At 58.9% G+C, this 18,033-nt stretch overlaps 1 protein-coding gene across 6 annotated transcripts in view; it reads right to left on the reverse strand.

Moving 5' to 3' along the window:
• The window catches only part of HDAC7 (histone deacetylase 7), a 35,505-nt gene extending 19,432 nt beyond the window's left edge, over positions 1-16,073 (reverse strand). For 4 of the 6 annotated variants that reach the window (XM_060024650.1, XM_060024648.1, XM_060024647.1 and 1 more), the window contains exons 1-3: positions 15,826-16,073; positions 1,802-1,871; positions 20-70 (exon numbers count right to left, since the gene is read on the reverse strand). In XM_060024650.1, coding sequence (XP_059880633.1) covers positions 20-70; positions 1,802-1,850 — 100 coding nt within the window. In that variant the 5' untranslated portion in view covers positions 1,851-1,871; positions 15,826-16,073. Of the gene's footprint in view, positions 1-19; positions 71-1,801; positions 1,872-5,861; positions 5,951-15,825 lie in introns of those variants that run through there. The other 2 variants (XM_060024646.1, XM_060024651.1) reach the window with 2 other exon arrangements.
• Between the last annotated feature and the right edge of the window lie 1,960 nt (positions 16,074-18,033).

Raw genomic sequence — 18,033 nt, forward strand, 5'->3', positions numbered from 1 at the left:
CCCTCAGGCCCACTCTTACCTGTGCCAGGGGGACTGGGGCAGTGGGCACCCGGGCTCACCTGGGTCCCATCTGTAGAGAGAAGAGAGATAGAGTGAGGCGGCTGCCGGGAGGGGCAGGGGAGGCGGAAGAGAGAGGGCCAAGCCAGGCAGGCCGCCTGCTGGTCCAGGAGGCCCCACTCCAGCCCAAGGGCACCTCCCCCAGAAGCTAAGGGAAAAGACAAGACCCCACCCCATTCCTTTTCTCGGACTCCCGTGCCGCCTGAGAGCGATCCCCAGTTCCATCTTCCTCATCTGATCTTTCAAGCGGCTCAGGTATCTTGCTCCGCCAGAGCTCACTCCACAGCAAGAAACTCAGGAGGCCCTGGTTTACGCAACGGTGCCCTCAGCCCTCCCTGATGTGCTCAGATACAATCTTCCTTGGGCAGCCAAACCAGGCTCCCTTAGCCCGAAGGGGGAGAAGAAGGCTGGGAGGTGAGGTGGGAGAGCACGGCTGCTAAGACTGCACTAAGGATGCCAGGAGGGAGACGGGGAGAAAGGGAGAGCAGGCCTGAAGGGGAACTGGGGCCCCCTCTGAGGCTTCCGCAGTGTGGGAGGGACCGGGTCGTGGCCTGGAGGTCAAGTCAGATCTGGTGGAAGCTGTGAAGTGGCGGGTCTGGAATGCATAGCTCGAGGGCCCCACGGTAGGAACCCCTTTCCTCCTCCTGTCCCATCCTGGGTCCTGCAGCCTCTGTGCCCCCCGAGAAGAGAACCACTCAGCCGTTCTCGTGGATGACCTCAAAAAGAAGTCTTTCCTTCTGGAAATGGTCACCTCTCCCAGGCTCCTAGGCTCAGCCCAGGGCCCTCCATTCCGTTCAGAACCCATGGAACCCCACGGTAGGGCCGGTGCTGTCGGCAGCCGAGAGGCCCGGGGATCCCAGGGACTGGCTGGGGTGGAGAAAGAGAGAGCTGAGTCCTGAGGCCACCTTTCCCTCCTGCTGTCCCAGCTCAGGGCCAAGGGGATGGAACCTGGAGCCTGGAGGCCTCCTGGAGGCGGATGTGGTAGAAGCCCTCCTCGGGCAGAAGGGGCATCTTCTGAAGGACAACTGACGGGCGCTGCACTACTGCCTAAGGGGCAGCCCCAGTCCTCTTCCAGAAGCTGGAAAAGGAGAATTCCCTGCAGGCGGGAGCCTCTGGGGGAGGCGGCAACTCTGGGCACAGACTCCCACCAACTGCCCTCAGACACTAGTGGCCTGCGCTTCGGATGACGACATTTGGTAGGGAAATGCCGCTCCACCTGTTCAAATGCTGCCCGTTCTTTGAAGTCCAGCACGAGGCCATCTCCTCATGAAGCTCACCCTGACCACAGCCCCCTTACCATCCACAGCACCCACTCTGTGCCCCCCACCTCGACACTCCATTAATCCAGGTCTCTGCGGTGTCACGGCTAAGCCATGCCCATCTGCTCCTAACACCTTGCTGGGCACCTGGCATGCTCTGTTAGGAACTGGCGACTTGAACACAATGGCCCCCTGCCTAGCACACGGCACACGTATTTCTCAGGGTTTGTGAGCCTCAAGGAACAGGAGTATGGGAGGCAGCCTCCCCTCCCCAGGATGTGGTAGCCCCCTACCCTGGACTCTCTTAGGACCTCCCCTTTCTTCTGCGGGACCTGGTCCTCCAAGAGAGGTTTCTGAACTGGACTTCCGGGTGCAGTCCCGGAGACTGTGTCTGGCCTGGAGTCCTTGGCCTCCAGTCCCTACCTCCTGGGAATTCTCCCCTAGCTCCCTCGGTCCCTGCCTGAGGGCTGGCCAGCAACACTCACGCGTGGGAGCACAGCCAGCTTCTCTGTGCCCAGCTCCCCTGGTAACCATGGGTTCCGGACACCGTGCACCCTGTGGATAGGACAAAAGCTAATGGCCCTGAACTCTGTCGTGTTTGTTACGGGGCCCAAAAGGGATGTTCTGTGATGATGATCTATGATGATATAAACTCTGTTCAGAAAAGCTGTGTGTGTGTGTGTGTGTGTGTGTGTGTGTGTGTGTGTGCGCGCGTGTGCGTGTGCGTGTGCGTGTGCGTGTGTGTGTGTGTGTTGCCGACAGGGGCAGCTTCTAAAAGCAATGCCTCGAAAAAGTTCTGCTTCTCCTCCAACCCCCTAGGTTTGTACTGAGAGCCTTTGGATTCAGAAGAGCCCAGAGCAACAGAGATAAGATCTGGGGGACAGCTCTCCTGTGTACCAGAGAGAGGAGAGTAACTAAAGGCACCCAGTCAGTGGCTGAACTGAAAGCAGAAGCGGCATCCCAGGCTTGGGGATGAATCTGGGGACCCCTCTTCTCATCAGCCCCTCTCAGAGCGCCGTTACCATTAATTTGGGGTCAGACTGAAATAAAATCAGGAGTGAATGGACCCGAGGGACAGAAAACACTGCGTAGGGCTGGACCCTTCTCCACACAGCTCCGGACCTGGGTGGAGAGCTCTCATTTCTGGAATCCTGGCCACCCCCCTATTTCTACCTTCTTTGGAAGCAACTCTGGTCAGGCTGAAGAGGCAGTTTACCTCGTGCTGCGGTTCCTATCAAGTCACCTTCCCCAACCAGACACCTGATCTTACCCAGAAATCCCACCCTAATGGGTCCACCCCGGCCCTCAGCAACCTCCAGGGCAGACACAAATGCCACTCTTCTGTCCCCTAAGCACAAGCTGGCCTCCCACTCCTCCCTTGTTGCCCCAGGCCCTCACCTGCCCAGCAGATGCGACTGGAAACCCGAGCCTGGCCTGACCGCCTGCTCTCCCAGTGCTGCCAGCCCTGCATCAGGGGAGGGCTTCCCCAGGAGCAACGCCACCCACAAGCCCCCTCCTGACGCCTCTGATGTCTTTGTCGAGGCTGTGTCCCCCTCCCTGGTCTCCTGAGGAGCTGAAAAAGGAGAAGCAGGCAGACCCAGGCCCTGCAGGCAGAGGAAAACAGGCAGGAGCAAGAGGCCAAGCCCTGCGTCCAGGGCGGACTCCCTCCACCACCCGCCTGCCCTCCTCAGCTCGGGTCTGCTTCCCCTGACATGGGCAGACGAAGTTTGACTTCGCGGGGGGCTGGCAAAGAAGACAAAGCTGGGGGTGAAATGGCTTCAGGAAGGTCCAAGAATAAATAAACAGAAAAGAGAACATCATGGTTGCCCGACTCTCTGACACTGAGTGAGGACTGTGCAGTGTACATTAGGACCTGATGGGGCTTTAGAGATTGTGCAGGCCAACACTCTCACTTCCCAGAGAGGGAAAGAAAGAGGGCAAGGGGCTATGTCATGGTCACCCAGCAGGTCAGTGGTACAGCCAGGCCAGACCAGACCAGTGCAGGGGGAAACCCAAGAAGTGGATCCCAAAAGCAGGTACTAAGTACCTCTGTGTGAGGTCACTGGTCCAGGTCTTTTTTTTTTTTTTTGTGCGGTACACAGGCCTTTCACTGTTGTGGCCTCTCCCGTTACGGAGCATAGGCTCTGGACGCGCAGGCTCAGCGGCCATGGCTCACCGGCCCAGCCGCTCCGCAGCATGTGGGATCTTCCCGGACCGGGGCATGAACCCGTGTCCCCTGCATCGGCAGGCGGACTCTCAACCACTGCGCCACCAGGGAATCCCTGGTCCAGGTCTTGAAGGGATGGAAAAGTGAATAAAACCTGGCTCTCACTTTAAGGAGTTTAAGGTACAGCCCACAGGTGTTGTTTTTTTAATTGAAAAGTACACTACTTGCAGACACCACAGTAATTCAAAGAGCCCCTGAAAGTATGAAACCAGAAGTTTCTCACTCATCCAACTCCCTAGACCTTCCCTAGACTCAACCTCTTTTAACAGTTTCTTGTGTTCCCCTTCCAGAAATTCTCTGCTGGTTATTAATTCTATTGCTCAGTATCTTGGCACCAAGCTGCTTATTACTCAGATTTATCCAGAGCCCAGTGGGCTGCTCGCTGGCTGGAAACTCCTGCCCCATGAAGTGACAGAAGTGAGGGTCCACAGAACAGAGGCCATTGGCTGTGAGGTCAGATGGACCTGGGTTCAAACTCTGACTCCCTCAGTGACCGGCAGGGAGAGCCAGGGACACGTCGCAGCCTGGGCAAGCCTTGGCTATGCCTCTGAAATAAGAGGATAAAGAATATGGACGGGGAAGAGGCCGTGTGAGATGAGCAGTGCTGTGTGTGAAGCAGGGAGCACATGGCGGGTGCTCCCACAGTGGTCGGGATTCACACTGCTTGCTCCCAGGCTAGTCTGCAGCCTCCCTCTGGCACAAGCATTTCGGTGTCTGATACCACCTGTGTCCTCCCCTCGTCTGCCACAGTCCACTGTCTCCCAGATGTAGTCCCGGTCCCATCTCTTATCCCGACTCTCCCAACCACAGGCTCTTCTCTTTCTCCGCCCTCTGAACTTTTGTAAACTAACACTTTACTATGTGCCGGGAGTTGTTCTAGGTGGCCTACGTTTGCTAATTCGCCTAACCCTCATGACAAACCTATGAGGTGGTTACTGTTTTTATCCCCATTATATAGACTAGTCAACTGAGGCCCAGCAGTATTAAATAACTTGTCTGAAGGCACAGAACATGGGAGTGGCTGAGCTGGGACTCGAGCCAGGCAACTGGGCTCCAGAATCCATGTTCTCAAGCAATGCTCTCCGCTGCTGCTCCCCAGCACTTCCACTGCCACAGGCCAGCGGGGGGGACAGCAAATGCAGGACCCGGCAGGGCACAGGGAAAGATCCAAAAATCCCATAGCCCCCCAGAGACCCGAGCCGGCGGCCAACTCCAGCCCTGCTGCAGGTTAGAGGGCAGAAGCTGCCTGTTCCACCTTTGGGCCCCCGTGAAGACAAGCCCCCCCAAATCACTTATAGATAGCAACTGTTGACTCTGCAGATTCTAAGAAATGATTTCGTACTGTACGTGGGGACAGGAGCCGGCGACCTTGGAAGAGCACCGGCTTCATCTTCCAGGCGGTCGGGTGCCCTGCCCTGTCCCTTCTTTAGTTGCTCCCGAGTCCCTCTGAGGCTTTCTCAAAGCACGCTCCGCTGGGAGGGCGGGCGGGGCGGGCAGAGGCTCGGCTCCCAGGTGAGCGGCCTGGGATGTGGACCTGCCCAGACAAAGGCCTCCAGTCAGGCCGAGGCAGGGGGCCGCCGCTCTGCAGGCTCAGCAGCTGTGCGCCAGGCGGGAGGCTGGACATGAGGGCCGCAAGGCCGGCCCTCCGCCTCCGCAGCCAGCATGCCCCTTTCCCCGCGCCTGGGGCCCTGGGGCAGCTATTTTTAGCTCTTGACACCTGGGTATTTTGCAGCCGCAGGATGTCCGGTTTGGAGTCTCTTTCTGGGAATCCCACATGGGGCAGTTGTAAACAGCCCCACGCAGCGGCGGCCCGAGCTGGGAGCCGGCACCCCCCTTTCTGCTGTTTGAGATGAATCAAACAGGAAGCAGACGTAACCATGGCAGCGGCAGCTTGCGCTCCCTGGGGGTGGGAAAGCGTCCTCCCTGGCTCCTTGTCCCTGCCCCAAGTCCATTCCATTTTGTGGCCTCTCCTCACAGATGGCAGGGGGAGCTGGGCCGTTCTGAGTTGTGAGCGGCTGGCAGTTCCTGGGACTGGCGCTCCCTGGAGAGCCTCCCTGCCCTCTGGCAAAGAAAACCAGAAGTCCCTCCAAGCCCGGCCCGCCCCCGCTCCCGGGGCCTCTCGGACCACCACTCAGCCTTCCCTGGCTGCCCTCTGTGAAGGTAGGAAAGGGTGGGCAGAGCCACTTGCTCAGGGGCCCAGGGCGTGCAACATCCCTGAGCAGGCAGGTTCCTCCAGTCCCACGCCCAGACCCCTGGTCCAGCCTGCCCTAGGGTTTCCCAGGTCCCGAAAGGCCTCAAAAACCCCAGTTCCCACTTACCCTCACTCCCCTGTTCCCGGAGCACCAATCCCTGAAACAGGAAGTTCAGCATGATGTCTAACCACCATCTTTCCTATCATAAGCAAAACAGCCCGAGCAGTCAAGATGGGGCCCCCATCTGTAACACGGGGAGAAGAGTCGAGTTTCTATCAGCTTCTGCCTTTGTCTCTCCCCCTCCCCCACCCCCTGGTGCCCCACTTAGACCAGCTGCTCCCTCTTAGCCGCCCGCCAGCCCCAGCCAGTCTTTCTCAAGGGCCAGCGCTTGCCCCAACAGGAAGCACAGTCACCGCCCCGGGGCTGTCTCGGAGCCGCTCCTTTCTCCCCTCTGAGGTCTCCTGTTCATGCCCTCGCCCTCACTGATCCCTCAGCTTCTGGAGACCCTGCTTCCCTGCGCACCCCACCTCTGCCTCCCGCCGGTTCTGCCTCTCCCAGATGTGCCTTCCTGGCTCCCCTCACCTGTGCCACCCACGAGGCCACTCAGCCCACTCCCGAGACTGCCAGGGAAAAGCTTAAGCTATGATATTAATGTCCATCGTTATTATTTTATTATTAGCAGTAACTAGTAGTATTAGTATGATCAACAACCACGTGCTGAATGCTTACTGGGTGCTGGTTACTGTGCTGAGTGTCTGACTTGTACTATCTCCTTTGGTCCTCACAACCACCCCATGAGGTCGATATTGCTACCATCCTCACGTTACCAAGGAAGGAAACTGAGGCTCAGAGAGGTTAAGAAACTTGCCGAGGTCACACAGGTGGCAAGTGGGGCTTCTGGGACTCCAGAACCTAAGCTATAATCACTACACTGGTGTTTACAACTAGTCCCACCCACCGAGGTGAGGTAAGGCCACCAAGGGGTCACACAGGACACAGTGCGGTCCCAACATCTGAAGGCCTGGGCGTGACTCACATGTTCTCACAGTGCCGGTACTCCATCCAGAAAACAACAACAAAAATAAAAACTGAATCATATCTGCCCGTGTCCCTCACTTGCTTCTTCATGTCCAGGAGGCACTCCCCGACCCCATCCTCACTTCCTTTTTCATCTTACGGCCCCATCCCCACTCCCTTTTTCATCTTACGTTTTCCCTGCTTTTTAAATGTACATATTACCATTTTATCATTTCCTGTAAGCTGCCCCCAGCAGGGTATAACTAAACGAGCAAACCCCCAGGTGCCAGGGAGCATCAATGCTGTGTGAAAGCCCTCTGGAAACTGTCAAGCCCTGTCTAAAATGCACGTTGCATAACCAGAGCAAGACCCCCCCCCCACCCCCCAGCGGCTACTTGGGAGTGAACCAAATCCCCCAGGGAGGGGATGGGTGCGCGCGCGCTCTCTCTCTCTCTCTCTCTTTCACTCTCCCTCTCTTGCCCAGGCCTCACACACCCGGGCAGGCCGCGGGCAAGGATGGAGGTGCCCACAAGTGCAAAAGGGAGCACCCGTCTTCAGGGCAGGCTCCCGGGAACTAGGAACAACACCAAACAGCCATCAGCACCCTTGGACCTGGGGCAGGGAGAGACAGAGGCCACAGCGAGACCCTGGCCTGCTCCATGGCCTGGGGCATCACGGATATGAGTCCGTGAATAGCAACAAGCTATGAATGCTGGCACTCACAGGGATGCCACATTAATATTCATGACAGTGAATACCAGATCCCCATCCCCGTGATGCCCCAGAATCCCACTCATTTTGCCTGTTATTTTTGGAAGATGGCAGAACTCTGTCGGGCAGATTCTCCAGGTGACACGATTCCCTTTTGTGGCCAGGGCTGCCCTTGAGACTCACTCAGCTGGGGTTTTTCCAGACCACAGATCCAGCCAGGGTGCTTAACACAGCTTTCAGGGAATTCAAAAGCCAGATGCACAGTCCTGGGTACAGATTTGGACAAACCAGCTGTGAAGGACAATTTCTAGCCAACTGCGAATGCGATGAGATGAAAATTTACTGCACTGGAAGGTGGAGATCACTGACTGAAAAGAATGGCATACGTGGTATGGCCTCGTTTTGGTAAGAAGCACGGTGTATAAAGGCATGTCAGGAGATGGGAAGGTGTACACTGAGGTACCGTGGCAGTGATCTCCCACTGCTGGGATCGGGATGTTTCTTATTCTTTCATTTTTGCTCCTCTGTGTTGTCTGATTGCCTACGATGCACAGGAACTGCCTCTGGAATAATAAAACAGAACTGATATGTGTATGTGCACCCACACGATATCAAGACGGCACTGCCAACGGGCGGCAAAGTCAGGATGCGACCTCTGGTTCCCGTGAGAACTGGGACGTAGGGCTTTCACTGATTCCACGTATTATATTCTTGGACCCCATATCGTCTGGAGTTCCGCATTATCTACAGCTCAGCATCCTCCGCTTCTCCCGAATCACACAGAGGGCCTAGCACAGGCCTGGGCACAAAGTCAGGACTGACTTAATGGATGCCTGTAGGCTGAATAATGATCATTTCCTGAAAGAAATGCCTGCTGCCTCTTCCAGGGCCACTGTGCTGGGAATACAGACTGCTGACATCACTGACCTTCTCATCCCTCCTCTGCCTCACGCTCCTCTTAAAAGCTGCCAGGGAGGGGGCTAAAATAAAGGTCACCCCAACAGATGCTGGCAAGGTACTTACTCCACAGCAGGGCCATCAGGGCCAGTCCCATCCCAGACCCTCCCCGGGGCCAGCTGGCAGCGAGGCCCTCAGGTTCCCCCGCATCCTGCCTCACTGGGAGAGGCCAGGGGTGGGGGAGTGAAAGAGAGAAGGGGTCCACCCTGCGACTTCTGGCTATAGACTCCTGCCGTTCCAGGCCCTTATGGGTGGAGGAATCTGGAACAGTGAATTTGGCCTGGTTTTTCCTGTGAACTGGGGCCGAGCCCAGTTTCTGTTCTTCATGTCTTTAACATTCCCTATCCCTGACCTTCAAAAATATGAACAATAACATCAATAACAGTGATAATATTCTGTGTGTACTGACTTCATACCAGACACGGTGCTAACCTTACTTACTTTAATCTTGAGAACAACTCCAGGAGCTTGAAACTACGATTATTTTCATATTACAGAGATGGAGAAACTGAGGCACAGAGAGCCGTGTGCCCAAGGTTACACTCAGTGGTTTGCAGGAGAAACGGGGACACTGCCACATTCCTCCCTCTGTGTCCTCACTCGGAAGGCCCTTCTGCCAAGCTCTGCAATGGGCACAGGAGAGTCGAGGGTGACCATTCTCATCTGTAGGGTGCATTAGAATCCACTGAGAGTTAACACGCGCATGTGAGCAAATCCCCACGTGAAAGACGAGGAAATCAAGTCTCAGAGCCCGTGGCAGCCTCGCAGGAGGTCCCAGAGCCATTCAGCTGGGATTCAAACCCAGGTCTTTGGTATGAGAACGCAAGCTTCTTCCCCTCTATCACACAATCTCCTTGGCCCAACTCTCAAGATGGCTCTGAAGGCCTGGAAGGGAGATGCACAGCCTCTAGCACCCCGGAGATGAAGCCTGCGCCCAGCCCCTCGCCCGGTGGGGGTGGGGTGCTGCGCCAGCACCTCATCAGCGACTCCACCGACTCCACCGTGACTCACTCCTGGGACCCAGGGGAAACACAGCCCTGAGCTGCGGGCAAACACGGCCTGCCGCCTGCCCCGCCTCCAGCTCCCCGCCTCCACATTTGCTAACCGAAACCCGGCTGTTGCTATTTTTAACCCTCCAGCTCCCCCTGGCCTGGGGCTCCCCCCTTCACCCCACCCCCACCCCCTGCCCCAACCGGGTGCTACCAGCCCGTCATTCTGAGAGCAGTTCCACAACTTGAACGCCCAGGAGGGCGCAGCGGATGCCCGTGCAGGTTTGTGGGGCGAGCAAAACAAGACAGTTACGGCCCGTCGCCGAATTCCCCCACCCCGACGCTTTCCGAACCTGTGGCTCCCCGCCTGCCCCGCTTCTCCCTGTCATCCTGGCAGCGGGGGAGGGAGGAATGGGACTTCCAGGGCTGCGGGGGGGGCGCTGCAGGAGCCAGAGCTGGCCTCCTCGGGGTGCAAGAGAGCTGAGCTGGACTCCCGAAGAGAGATGGGGTCCCCCTCATTCCCTCCAGGGCACCAGGCTCGCCCTGAAAGCCCAGGGTCTCTGCCCACCAGGGTTTCCAATCCCTGCAGGCAACATGGGGAAAAAAGGAAGTGGCTGGTGAAGGGGTGGGGATGGAGAGTTTAGCCCAGGGCCCTCCTCATGGGATGTCCCCTCCCCATCCTGGGCAGAAGGCCTGGGAGACACAGGAGTCCAGGGGGTGACTGCACCCAGCAGCCTAAAGGAGGCCAGGGTTGAAAGACTCCAGGCAGCGGGTTGGAGGGTGGGAGGCCTGACGGGGCCTCTTCTCTCACGTGAGGGCTCCTCTGATATTCAGCTCTCTGAGCAAAGGGCCCGACCATCCTGCAGCCGCCAGCTCTGGGGCCCCAGGGAAGAGCTACCACGAGAAGAGCCCGGAGGTGAGAGGGTCTCAAGGCTGCTTGCTGATGTGAAAGTGAACCTCCTGAGACGGGGGTGAAGAGGTGGGGCTGCCAGGGGACCGGGGGGGGGGGCACTGCCTTCTAGCTGTCATCTGCTGCCCCCACCCAACACCTCCCAAGCCCCCCGCTCAGAGGCTCACCCAGTTTGAGGAGCAGATTCCAAGGGCCCAGGAGCAGCTCTGGAGCGCCCAGCCAAAGATCTCCTCTGCTCCCTCTCTCCTGCCCCGGCCCCCCGCTCGGCCAGCCTCGGCCCTCCCTTTGCCCTGTCCTCGCTGGCCCCTGCCCCAGCCCTTCTTTCTGGTGTGTCCTCTCTTCCAGGGCCCAGCTCCTCTCTAAGCCTTGACACCCCCCCCCCCCCCGGGTGATTCCTGAGCCAGGTAAATAAATCCCAGTGGCCACAGAGACAGCCAGGCTAGACCAAGAGAGGAGGGACTTGGCACTGGAGTTGTAGGGTGGGGAGATGGGAGGAAGGGAACGAGGTGGGAGGAAGGTGAGGCAGGAGGGTCAGGAATGGGCTGGCACTTGAGAGAGGCTGCCGCCTTCCCAACCCCTGACATGTCGACAGGGCCCTGGACTCGGCCCCACGACGGGGAAGAGGCTGCTCCCCCAGGCGCCGAAGCAGGCTGGGTCCAGCCCTGTCCAGCCCTCCCTCCTCCTCGCCCCTTCTGCCAGCCTCTGGGGATGGCTCGAGCAGCCGAGACCCTGCTGTTCCCTGCCAGGCAAAAGGCTGGAGATTGTGCTCCAGTCCCCTGCCAGCACTCAGCCCAGGTCTCTCACCTGGACCCAGGCGGTTGCCAAGAATGGCTCAGAAGCTCTGAGGGCTCACTTCTAGTCTGGGGGGGTGAGAGCAGGCATCGATGTCACTTCTCAAGCAGGCCTCCCCTGGCCGCCCTGTCTAGTTAGTGCCACCTTCTTATTCTCTATCGCTGCACCTGGTTCATTTCCTTCTTAGGGTTTAGCGCAATGGGTAACTAGGTGTATATACTCATTTCTTTACTTGCCTACTTGTCTTACTGTCTCCTCCACTAGAGTGGAAGTTCCCTGAGGGCAGATGCCCTGCCTCTGTGTTCACTGTGTATCTGTGCCTGGGACCTGGCACCCAGCAAGGCTCAGTAAGCATCCAGTGAGTAACGAAACAGCTGAATGCCTGGCTCAGTAAAGGGGGCCTTCTGGTTGCCAACCTCACTTTTAGGACTGACGAGCAACAGTTCCAGGACTTCCCCAGGGAGGAGGAAGCAGGATATAACAGGAAGAGCAAGGTCGGGAAGCCTGGGACCCCAGGGAAAAGGTCAAGGCCCAGTAAGCATCCGCACCAGTCCCATGTGGTCCACGGCATCACGCTGAGTGTGGACATGTACACCACAGGGGACGCATGGGTGGGTCCTGGATTGGTCTTGAAAGGCTTGAATTTTGTCCTGGTTCTTCCTCTTAATATCCCTGTGTCCTTGGACAAACCACATACCTTCTGTGGGTCTCAGTTTCCTCAAAAGAAAATATGAAGAGATTGGCAGTCCTCAAACACGGCTTTGCACCGGCTCACTGAAGCGCATGTCAAACTCCAGATTCCTAGGCCCAACCCCTGCGGACTCTGAGTCTATCTGAAATGGGGCCTGAAGATCTTTATTTTTAATACATTCCCAGGTGACTCTAAAGCAAATGCTCCGGGAACCGGCATTTGAGGAGGGATGAAAATGCTTTCCAGCAGATACCTGGACTTCCATTAAAAAAGCCACTCCTGGGCTCCCCTGGTGGCGCAGTGGTTGAGAGTCCGCCTGCCGATGCAGGGGACACGGGTTCGTGCCCCGGTCCGGGAAGATCCCACATGCCGCGGAGCGGCTGGGCCCGTGAGCCATGGCCACTGAGCCTGCGCGTCCGGAGCCTGTGCTCCGCAACGGGAGAGGCCACGACAGTGAGAGGCCCACGTACCACAAAAAAAAAAAAAAAAAAAAAAGCCACTCCTGCACAGGCATACGTCCCCCCAAAACGTGTCCACACACCCCACGCAGAGCCACGAATTGCAACGGTGCACAGCTCTACAGACGACACACATCTGCACTACACGTGTGCGTGTTCCCCAGACACCCAACAGAGAGCCACCACGTGGATCGCCACCTCTACATACACAGCCCAGGGGCACACATGCAGGCCCACCACCACATACCCAGTGTGCACACACACCCATCACATGCTGACCCACACTAAACAGACACTATCCTGAATTTATTTTGCCTCTGGGAACTGGTCCAGGACCAAAGGAGCTATGCTCTGCTGATGAAAACATCCCTCCCGCCTCTGCCACCCCCCACCCCTTGCCCCAGGCAGCATGCTGTCCAGCTCCCCCTTCGAAGGGGGAGAGCTGCTGGAGGACAGTGGGGAGATGGGATGAGGGGAGGCACAGAGCCCTCCCCAAAGTCCAGCAGGCCCTCTCTTTCCCGTCCCCCCGGGGAGGTGCAAAAGGGCCTCCACCCAGCCCAGCCCCCCACCCCGACCCCCAGTGCTCGCTCAACCCACTTGCCTAGATTCCCAAGCCCTGGGCCTAGGCGCCAAAATGGCAAAGGAGGTGGCCAGATTGAGGGACTCCTCCTAATACTCAGACCTCTAAGGAAAGGGCTGTCTGGGGGCATTTTCCTGCAGCTCGAAAGCCTGGGTCCCCCAGGGAAGGTTGCCACAGAAACAGGGGGAAATATCACAGGGAAACACAATACCCGGTAGGGTCACCTGCTGACCAGGCTTCCTGCTGTGTTGCCCACCCCCCATCTCATTGCCTTCTTGGTCTCCTGCTCTGGCCTTAGCCTAGGCCTCCTCACCAATGCTCTCCTTCCTGCCTCCCCTGGGTGAGGGAAAGCAGCCTTATGCAGAAACTCTGCCCCTTTTGGTTCCAAACAACAACATCAGGGATGGCCCAGAGCTGAGTCCCCCGCTTCTAATCCTACCAGCATCCCCACCACAGGAAATCAAAGCTTCCTGCCCCAGAGGAAGTGCCCCATCTAGTGAACAAATCCAACACATAAACGCACAGTCCCAGAGCCTTGGGGAGGACAGAGGCCAGCTCCCACGCCTTACCCCAGCCCTGTTTCCAGCAATACCCCACACCCCACTACAGGCCCCAGTCTCAACGCCGACTGAGGACAGGTCAGGGCCGAGGCGTGAAGGGGGCATGGGCAGGACCTGAGCCAGGCCAGGGGAGAAGAAGGCCAGGAGAATGGGCATGGGCAGAGTTAGAAGGTCTGGTCCCAGCCCTGCTCAGCCTGCCATTCCCTGGCTGGGTGACCCTGGGCCTTGCATTAGCTCATCTTCTCTCAGACCCCTGCCAACTTCAAAATTACTAGCTCTTAAAATGAAAGGTCAGGAGAAGGAAGACAAAGAGATGCCAGGGGTTACGCAGGCTTTGGCCTTGGGCAAGGACGCCTGCAGCTACAGGAGGGTCCCCGCTCGTACGCCCATCACACATGCGTTTCTCACTTCCAAGGGCTTCATATCCGAATTGAGGAGAGGATGGACGAAGAGAAAGTTCCAACTCTCATTCCCAGACCAGGATGAAAGCTGGGGTCCATTATTCCTGAAGGAAGTGGTCGGCATAAGAGCCCCCACCGATCCATCTCCTCCTCTGTGGTCATTTTACTGATGGGGAAACTGAGCTCCAGCATAAAAGCGGAGCGACCAGTTTAGATTCTTGGAATAGTCAGTGCAAGACCTGAATGCAACCTTCTCAGCCTCAGGATCACAGCTTAAGACTTGGTGGCCAGAGAGACACCCATCCCTGGGCTCAAGCTAAGGAACACAGAGACCTCGGGAGAACACTTCCCGGGGCCATTCCAGATGTTATACCAAGAAGCAGCTGTGAGCCTGGCCAAGCCAGGGATGAGAACCATCAGGGGACTAAAGGCAGGGGAGGAGTCCCAGCAGGTCCAGGACCTGGTTCCAGTCCAGGTTCACTGGGAAGAACACAGCAAGACTGCTTTGTGCCTTAGTTTCCCCAGAAGTGACTCCACAGAGGAGGAAACTTACTTATTAATTCAGGTGCGTAGAGGGAACAGAGAGCAGAGTAGGGAGGCTGAGATGCTGAGCAAGGAGGAGCTAAGAGATGTGTAGTAGAGGCTGGAGAAGGAGCTTCCGAGAGGGCTGGTATGAGGACAGGAGTGTGTGGCAGGCTAAACCCCTTGGAGGACCTGGCCTGTGGGGTGCTATGGGGGAGAAATGGGCCACCGAGGTGGCCCATTGGGAGGTAGGAAACTGAGTCACATTCTCTTTGCTTTCAGCCCAGTGGCTGGGCAGGGGTCTTAGGAAGGTTCCCGTGGATCCAGGTGCAAGTCCAGGGAACAGGCTGATGAATCCAGATGTTGAGTCCCCAGCAGGGCCACTGAAACTGGCAGGCAGAGCTGGGCCTCAAGCAGATGTTGAATGAGGGTGTGGGGAGGGATGGGCAGCAGCAAGACAGCCAGTGTCCAGATGCAGGGGGAGCCCTCTGGGGTATGCAGGACAGCCAGCAGGGACGGGGAATGGCCTGGACTTGGTGGGAGGAGCACCAGTGGCTGGCAAGGTCAGATCCGAATGGGTAGCCTGGGCAGCGGGAGGGAAGGAAATGGGGGTAGGGGGAGCTGGGCGGCCTGCAAGCCCCAGAGATCGGTCTCTCTCTCTTTCTCTCTCTCTCAGCCCACAGGCCTAGAAACTCTGGGCGTCAGGGCCCAGCCCAGCTGCCAGATTTGCCGCCTGCTCTTACTCCCCAGGACCAACAGACCGCAGGCTTGGGGGGCACACATCCTGTCCCCCACCACTCACTACACAGCCTGCGGTCACCATCTTCCCGCGCCCCTCCAGCACCTCCGCAGCTCACTCGGGCACAGGTGTCTCTTCACCCTGATGGGTGAGCAAAGGTGGGGGGCGGGGGCGGTGCTGAGAGAAACCTCGCTGTCAGAGACCCTCCCTCCCAGGGGTCACACTCTCCCCAGCAGAGGGGTCGGAGTACGGTCCGGCCGGGATTCGCGGGATGGGGGCGCTGATGTCCGGGGCTAAGAGCCCGGCCCCAACTCAATGGGTCCTGCCCTTTGCCCTGCGCTTCCCAACCTTCCGCTCCGGAGCACCGCCCCCTCCCGGGGCCGCGGCAGCCGTCCCTCACTCCCGGGTCCCCCGGTCCGTTCTCCCCGCAAACGGGGGTGATGGGACGCCGGGCCCGCGCACCGGCGGCCCGGGGCCTCCAACTCCCTCCCTCGGGCCTGTCGCTGCCCCGCGGCTGGCGGATGTGGGCGCCCCGCTGGAGGCCCGAACCCTCCGGCCCCGGAACCAGCCCGGGCCGGGAGCCTGCCAGAGCCCCGCGGAGACGGGCGGGGCGGGCACGGGCGGGGGGGGCGCACGCCGGGCCGGGCCCGCGGGGCCGCCCGGAGCCCGAGCCGGAGCCCGAGCCGGAGCCCGAGCCCGGGCGGGCGGCGCTGGGTGCCGCGCGCAGGGCGGGGCGGGCGGGGGGCGACAGCCCAGTACTCACCAGCGCCGGGGCTGTGCATCCAGGGGCCGGGGCCCTCAGAGCGGGGGGCTCATGGCGGGGCGGGGGGCTGGGGCGCCGGCCTCACATCCCCCCGGTCGCCGGAGGCTGCGGAGCGACTGTGAGACGGCGAGAGGAAGGGAGGGGGCCGGGAGGGGGAGGGCCCTGGCAGCCCGGCCGGCCGGGTAGGATGACAATGGAAGGAAATGCTTTATCTGAGTCTGAGAGCGGGCCAAGGGGGAGGGGAGGGAGGGGGCCGGCGCTCGCGGCCCGGGGACACACCACCTCGCAGACACGGCGCGGCGCCCGGGCTGGCGGGCGGCGGACACCCCGCGCGGCCGGCTCGCGGGGAGGCAGCGCCGAACCCGGAACGTGGGACGCGGCCCCGACCCGCCCGCGGATGCCGCGCTGCCGCCCAGCCCCGGCCGCCGCGCGGCGCAGCGACCCGCGCACAATTCCCGGAAACTCAGATACCTGAGCGCACGCACCCTCGCAGACAGCACGTACGCGAGCACACATCCATGTTTACCCGGGGCAGACTCGTTCACACAGACACTCTGCAGGGGAGGACCCCCGCGCTCACAAGCACACATACGTACGGCCCACCAGCCAACAGTTACACAGGGGGACGGCGGGACACGCGTGGAGCCCCCGGTCCCGGCGAGGAGTCCCAGACAGACACCCCCGCCCCCCGCCCCAAGCACGACTTGCCTGAGGAAAGTTCCAGGATCTGATTTGAATCACTGCCCAGCCCTCCCCCTCTGCCACCTCCTCCCCCCCCCCCCGCCCCGACCTCGCCAGCTGAGGGGAATCGAAGGGTCCAGCCTGTTCCTATTAAAAGAAAAAGGGGGGTGGGGGTGGTGCGGATTTTGAAAGTTCTCTTTTTTTAAAGAAATTTCTCAAGGGATTTCCTTCCCTCCTCTCCTCTTCCTCTCTTCCTCCCATTCCTCTCCCCCCACCACCCTCCCCCCTACTTTCCCCCTCCCGGTCCCTATGAGTCAAACTTCAGCAATGTGCCCAGTGTCTCCCAGTGCATTACAGCGGATCACAGAAATGTTCCAGTCTGTGAGTCGGAATGCAGCCGCCTCCAGCCCTCCCTCAGCTAATAAACTCAGCTCCGGGCTGGCTTTACGCAGCAGCCCTCCCTGCCCCCCCTCCCTTTTAGCGGGACCAGAAGGTCAGAGTCAGGGGTCAGGGGCTGAGGACCTCGCCATTGTGCTTCCCGGCCTAGTCTATGAGCCCTGTCGCCTTTGGCAATCTGCTGGGTCGGAGGCACAGCGGCTCCCGGGAAGGGGAGAGGTCTGCAACGGAAACGCTGGGCTCTCCTGCGCTGGGGGCCTCGCTGCTAGAAGGCAAGAGTGCAGCTTCCCTCCGTTCCCATCCTGCCTCCCTCGGTCCTGCAAAGCCAGAGTCCCGGATTCTACAGAAGAAGAAGAAGAAATTGAGGCTGAGCCAGCGGCGGAGCCATGACAAATTAGAAGCAAGAGTCCCAGTGGCCTAGGGGGGCTTGGCCGTGCCAAGGTCCAATATGACCATAGACTCCTTGCTCCCTCCAGACCGGCTCCGGCCTCACCACCTGTTGCTCCCGCTTCCCACTTCAGGCCTTTTCCTGGTCCCAGCGCTCACTCAGCAGGCAGGTCCAACCCCTCTGCGCTTGTTCACTTATCCTCACAGACCCCTTTCCTGGCATCCAAAGTCTCCTACAGCATGGCGCCGCACTACACGCATCTCTCTCTCTCTTCCCACCCCTTCTGCTGTTCTGCTCAGTACCTCCTGGTACTTAGTGCTCACTGATGTTAGTTGCTATGATTACTGTTATTATTTCAGCCATACTGGGCTACTGGCTGCTCCCCATCGTGTCCTCATGCTTTCCCACTCCCCTACTTTGGCTCAGCGCATTCCCTCCCAGCCCCTTCCTCCTCCTGTTGAAATCTGTCCAATCCTCAACGTCTATATCACCTTCTCCAGGAACCTTTCCCTGATTCCCATAGCCAGAGAGATTCTTTCCTTCCCTCGAAGGACCCCACTCCAGCACCTTGTCAATCTTTCCCTGTACTTTGACCGTCACCCACTGTATACTTGTCTCAACTCTCTCCTCCTTCCCAAGAACGTTCAAGAGTGGACATCCCCTGAGCCCAGCTATGGCCTTAGTCATGGGTGCATTCCTTGTAGTGTCTTGCTGAGTACCTTGCACAGAATTCAGACTCCCTC

Source organism: Delphinus delphis, chromosome 11, assembly GCF_949987515.2.
Source record: "Delphinus delphis chromosome 11, mDelDel1.2, whole genome shotgun sequence".
NCBI lineage: Eukaryota > Metazoa > Chordata > Mammalia > Artiodactyla > Delphinidae > Delphinus > Delphinus delphis.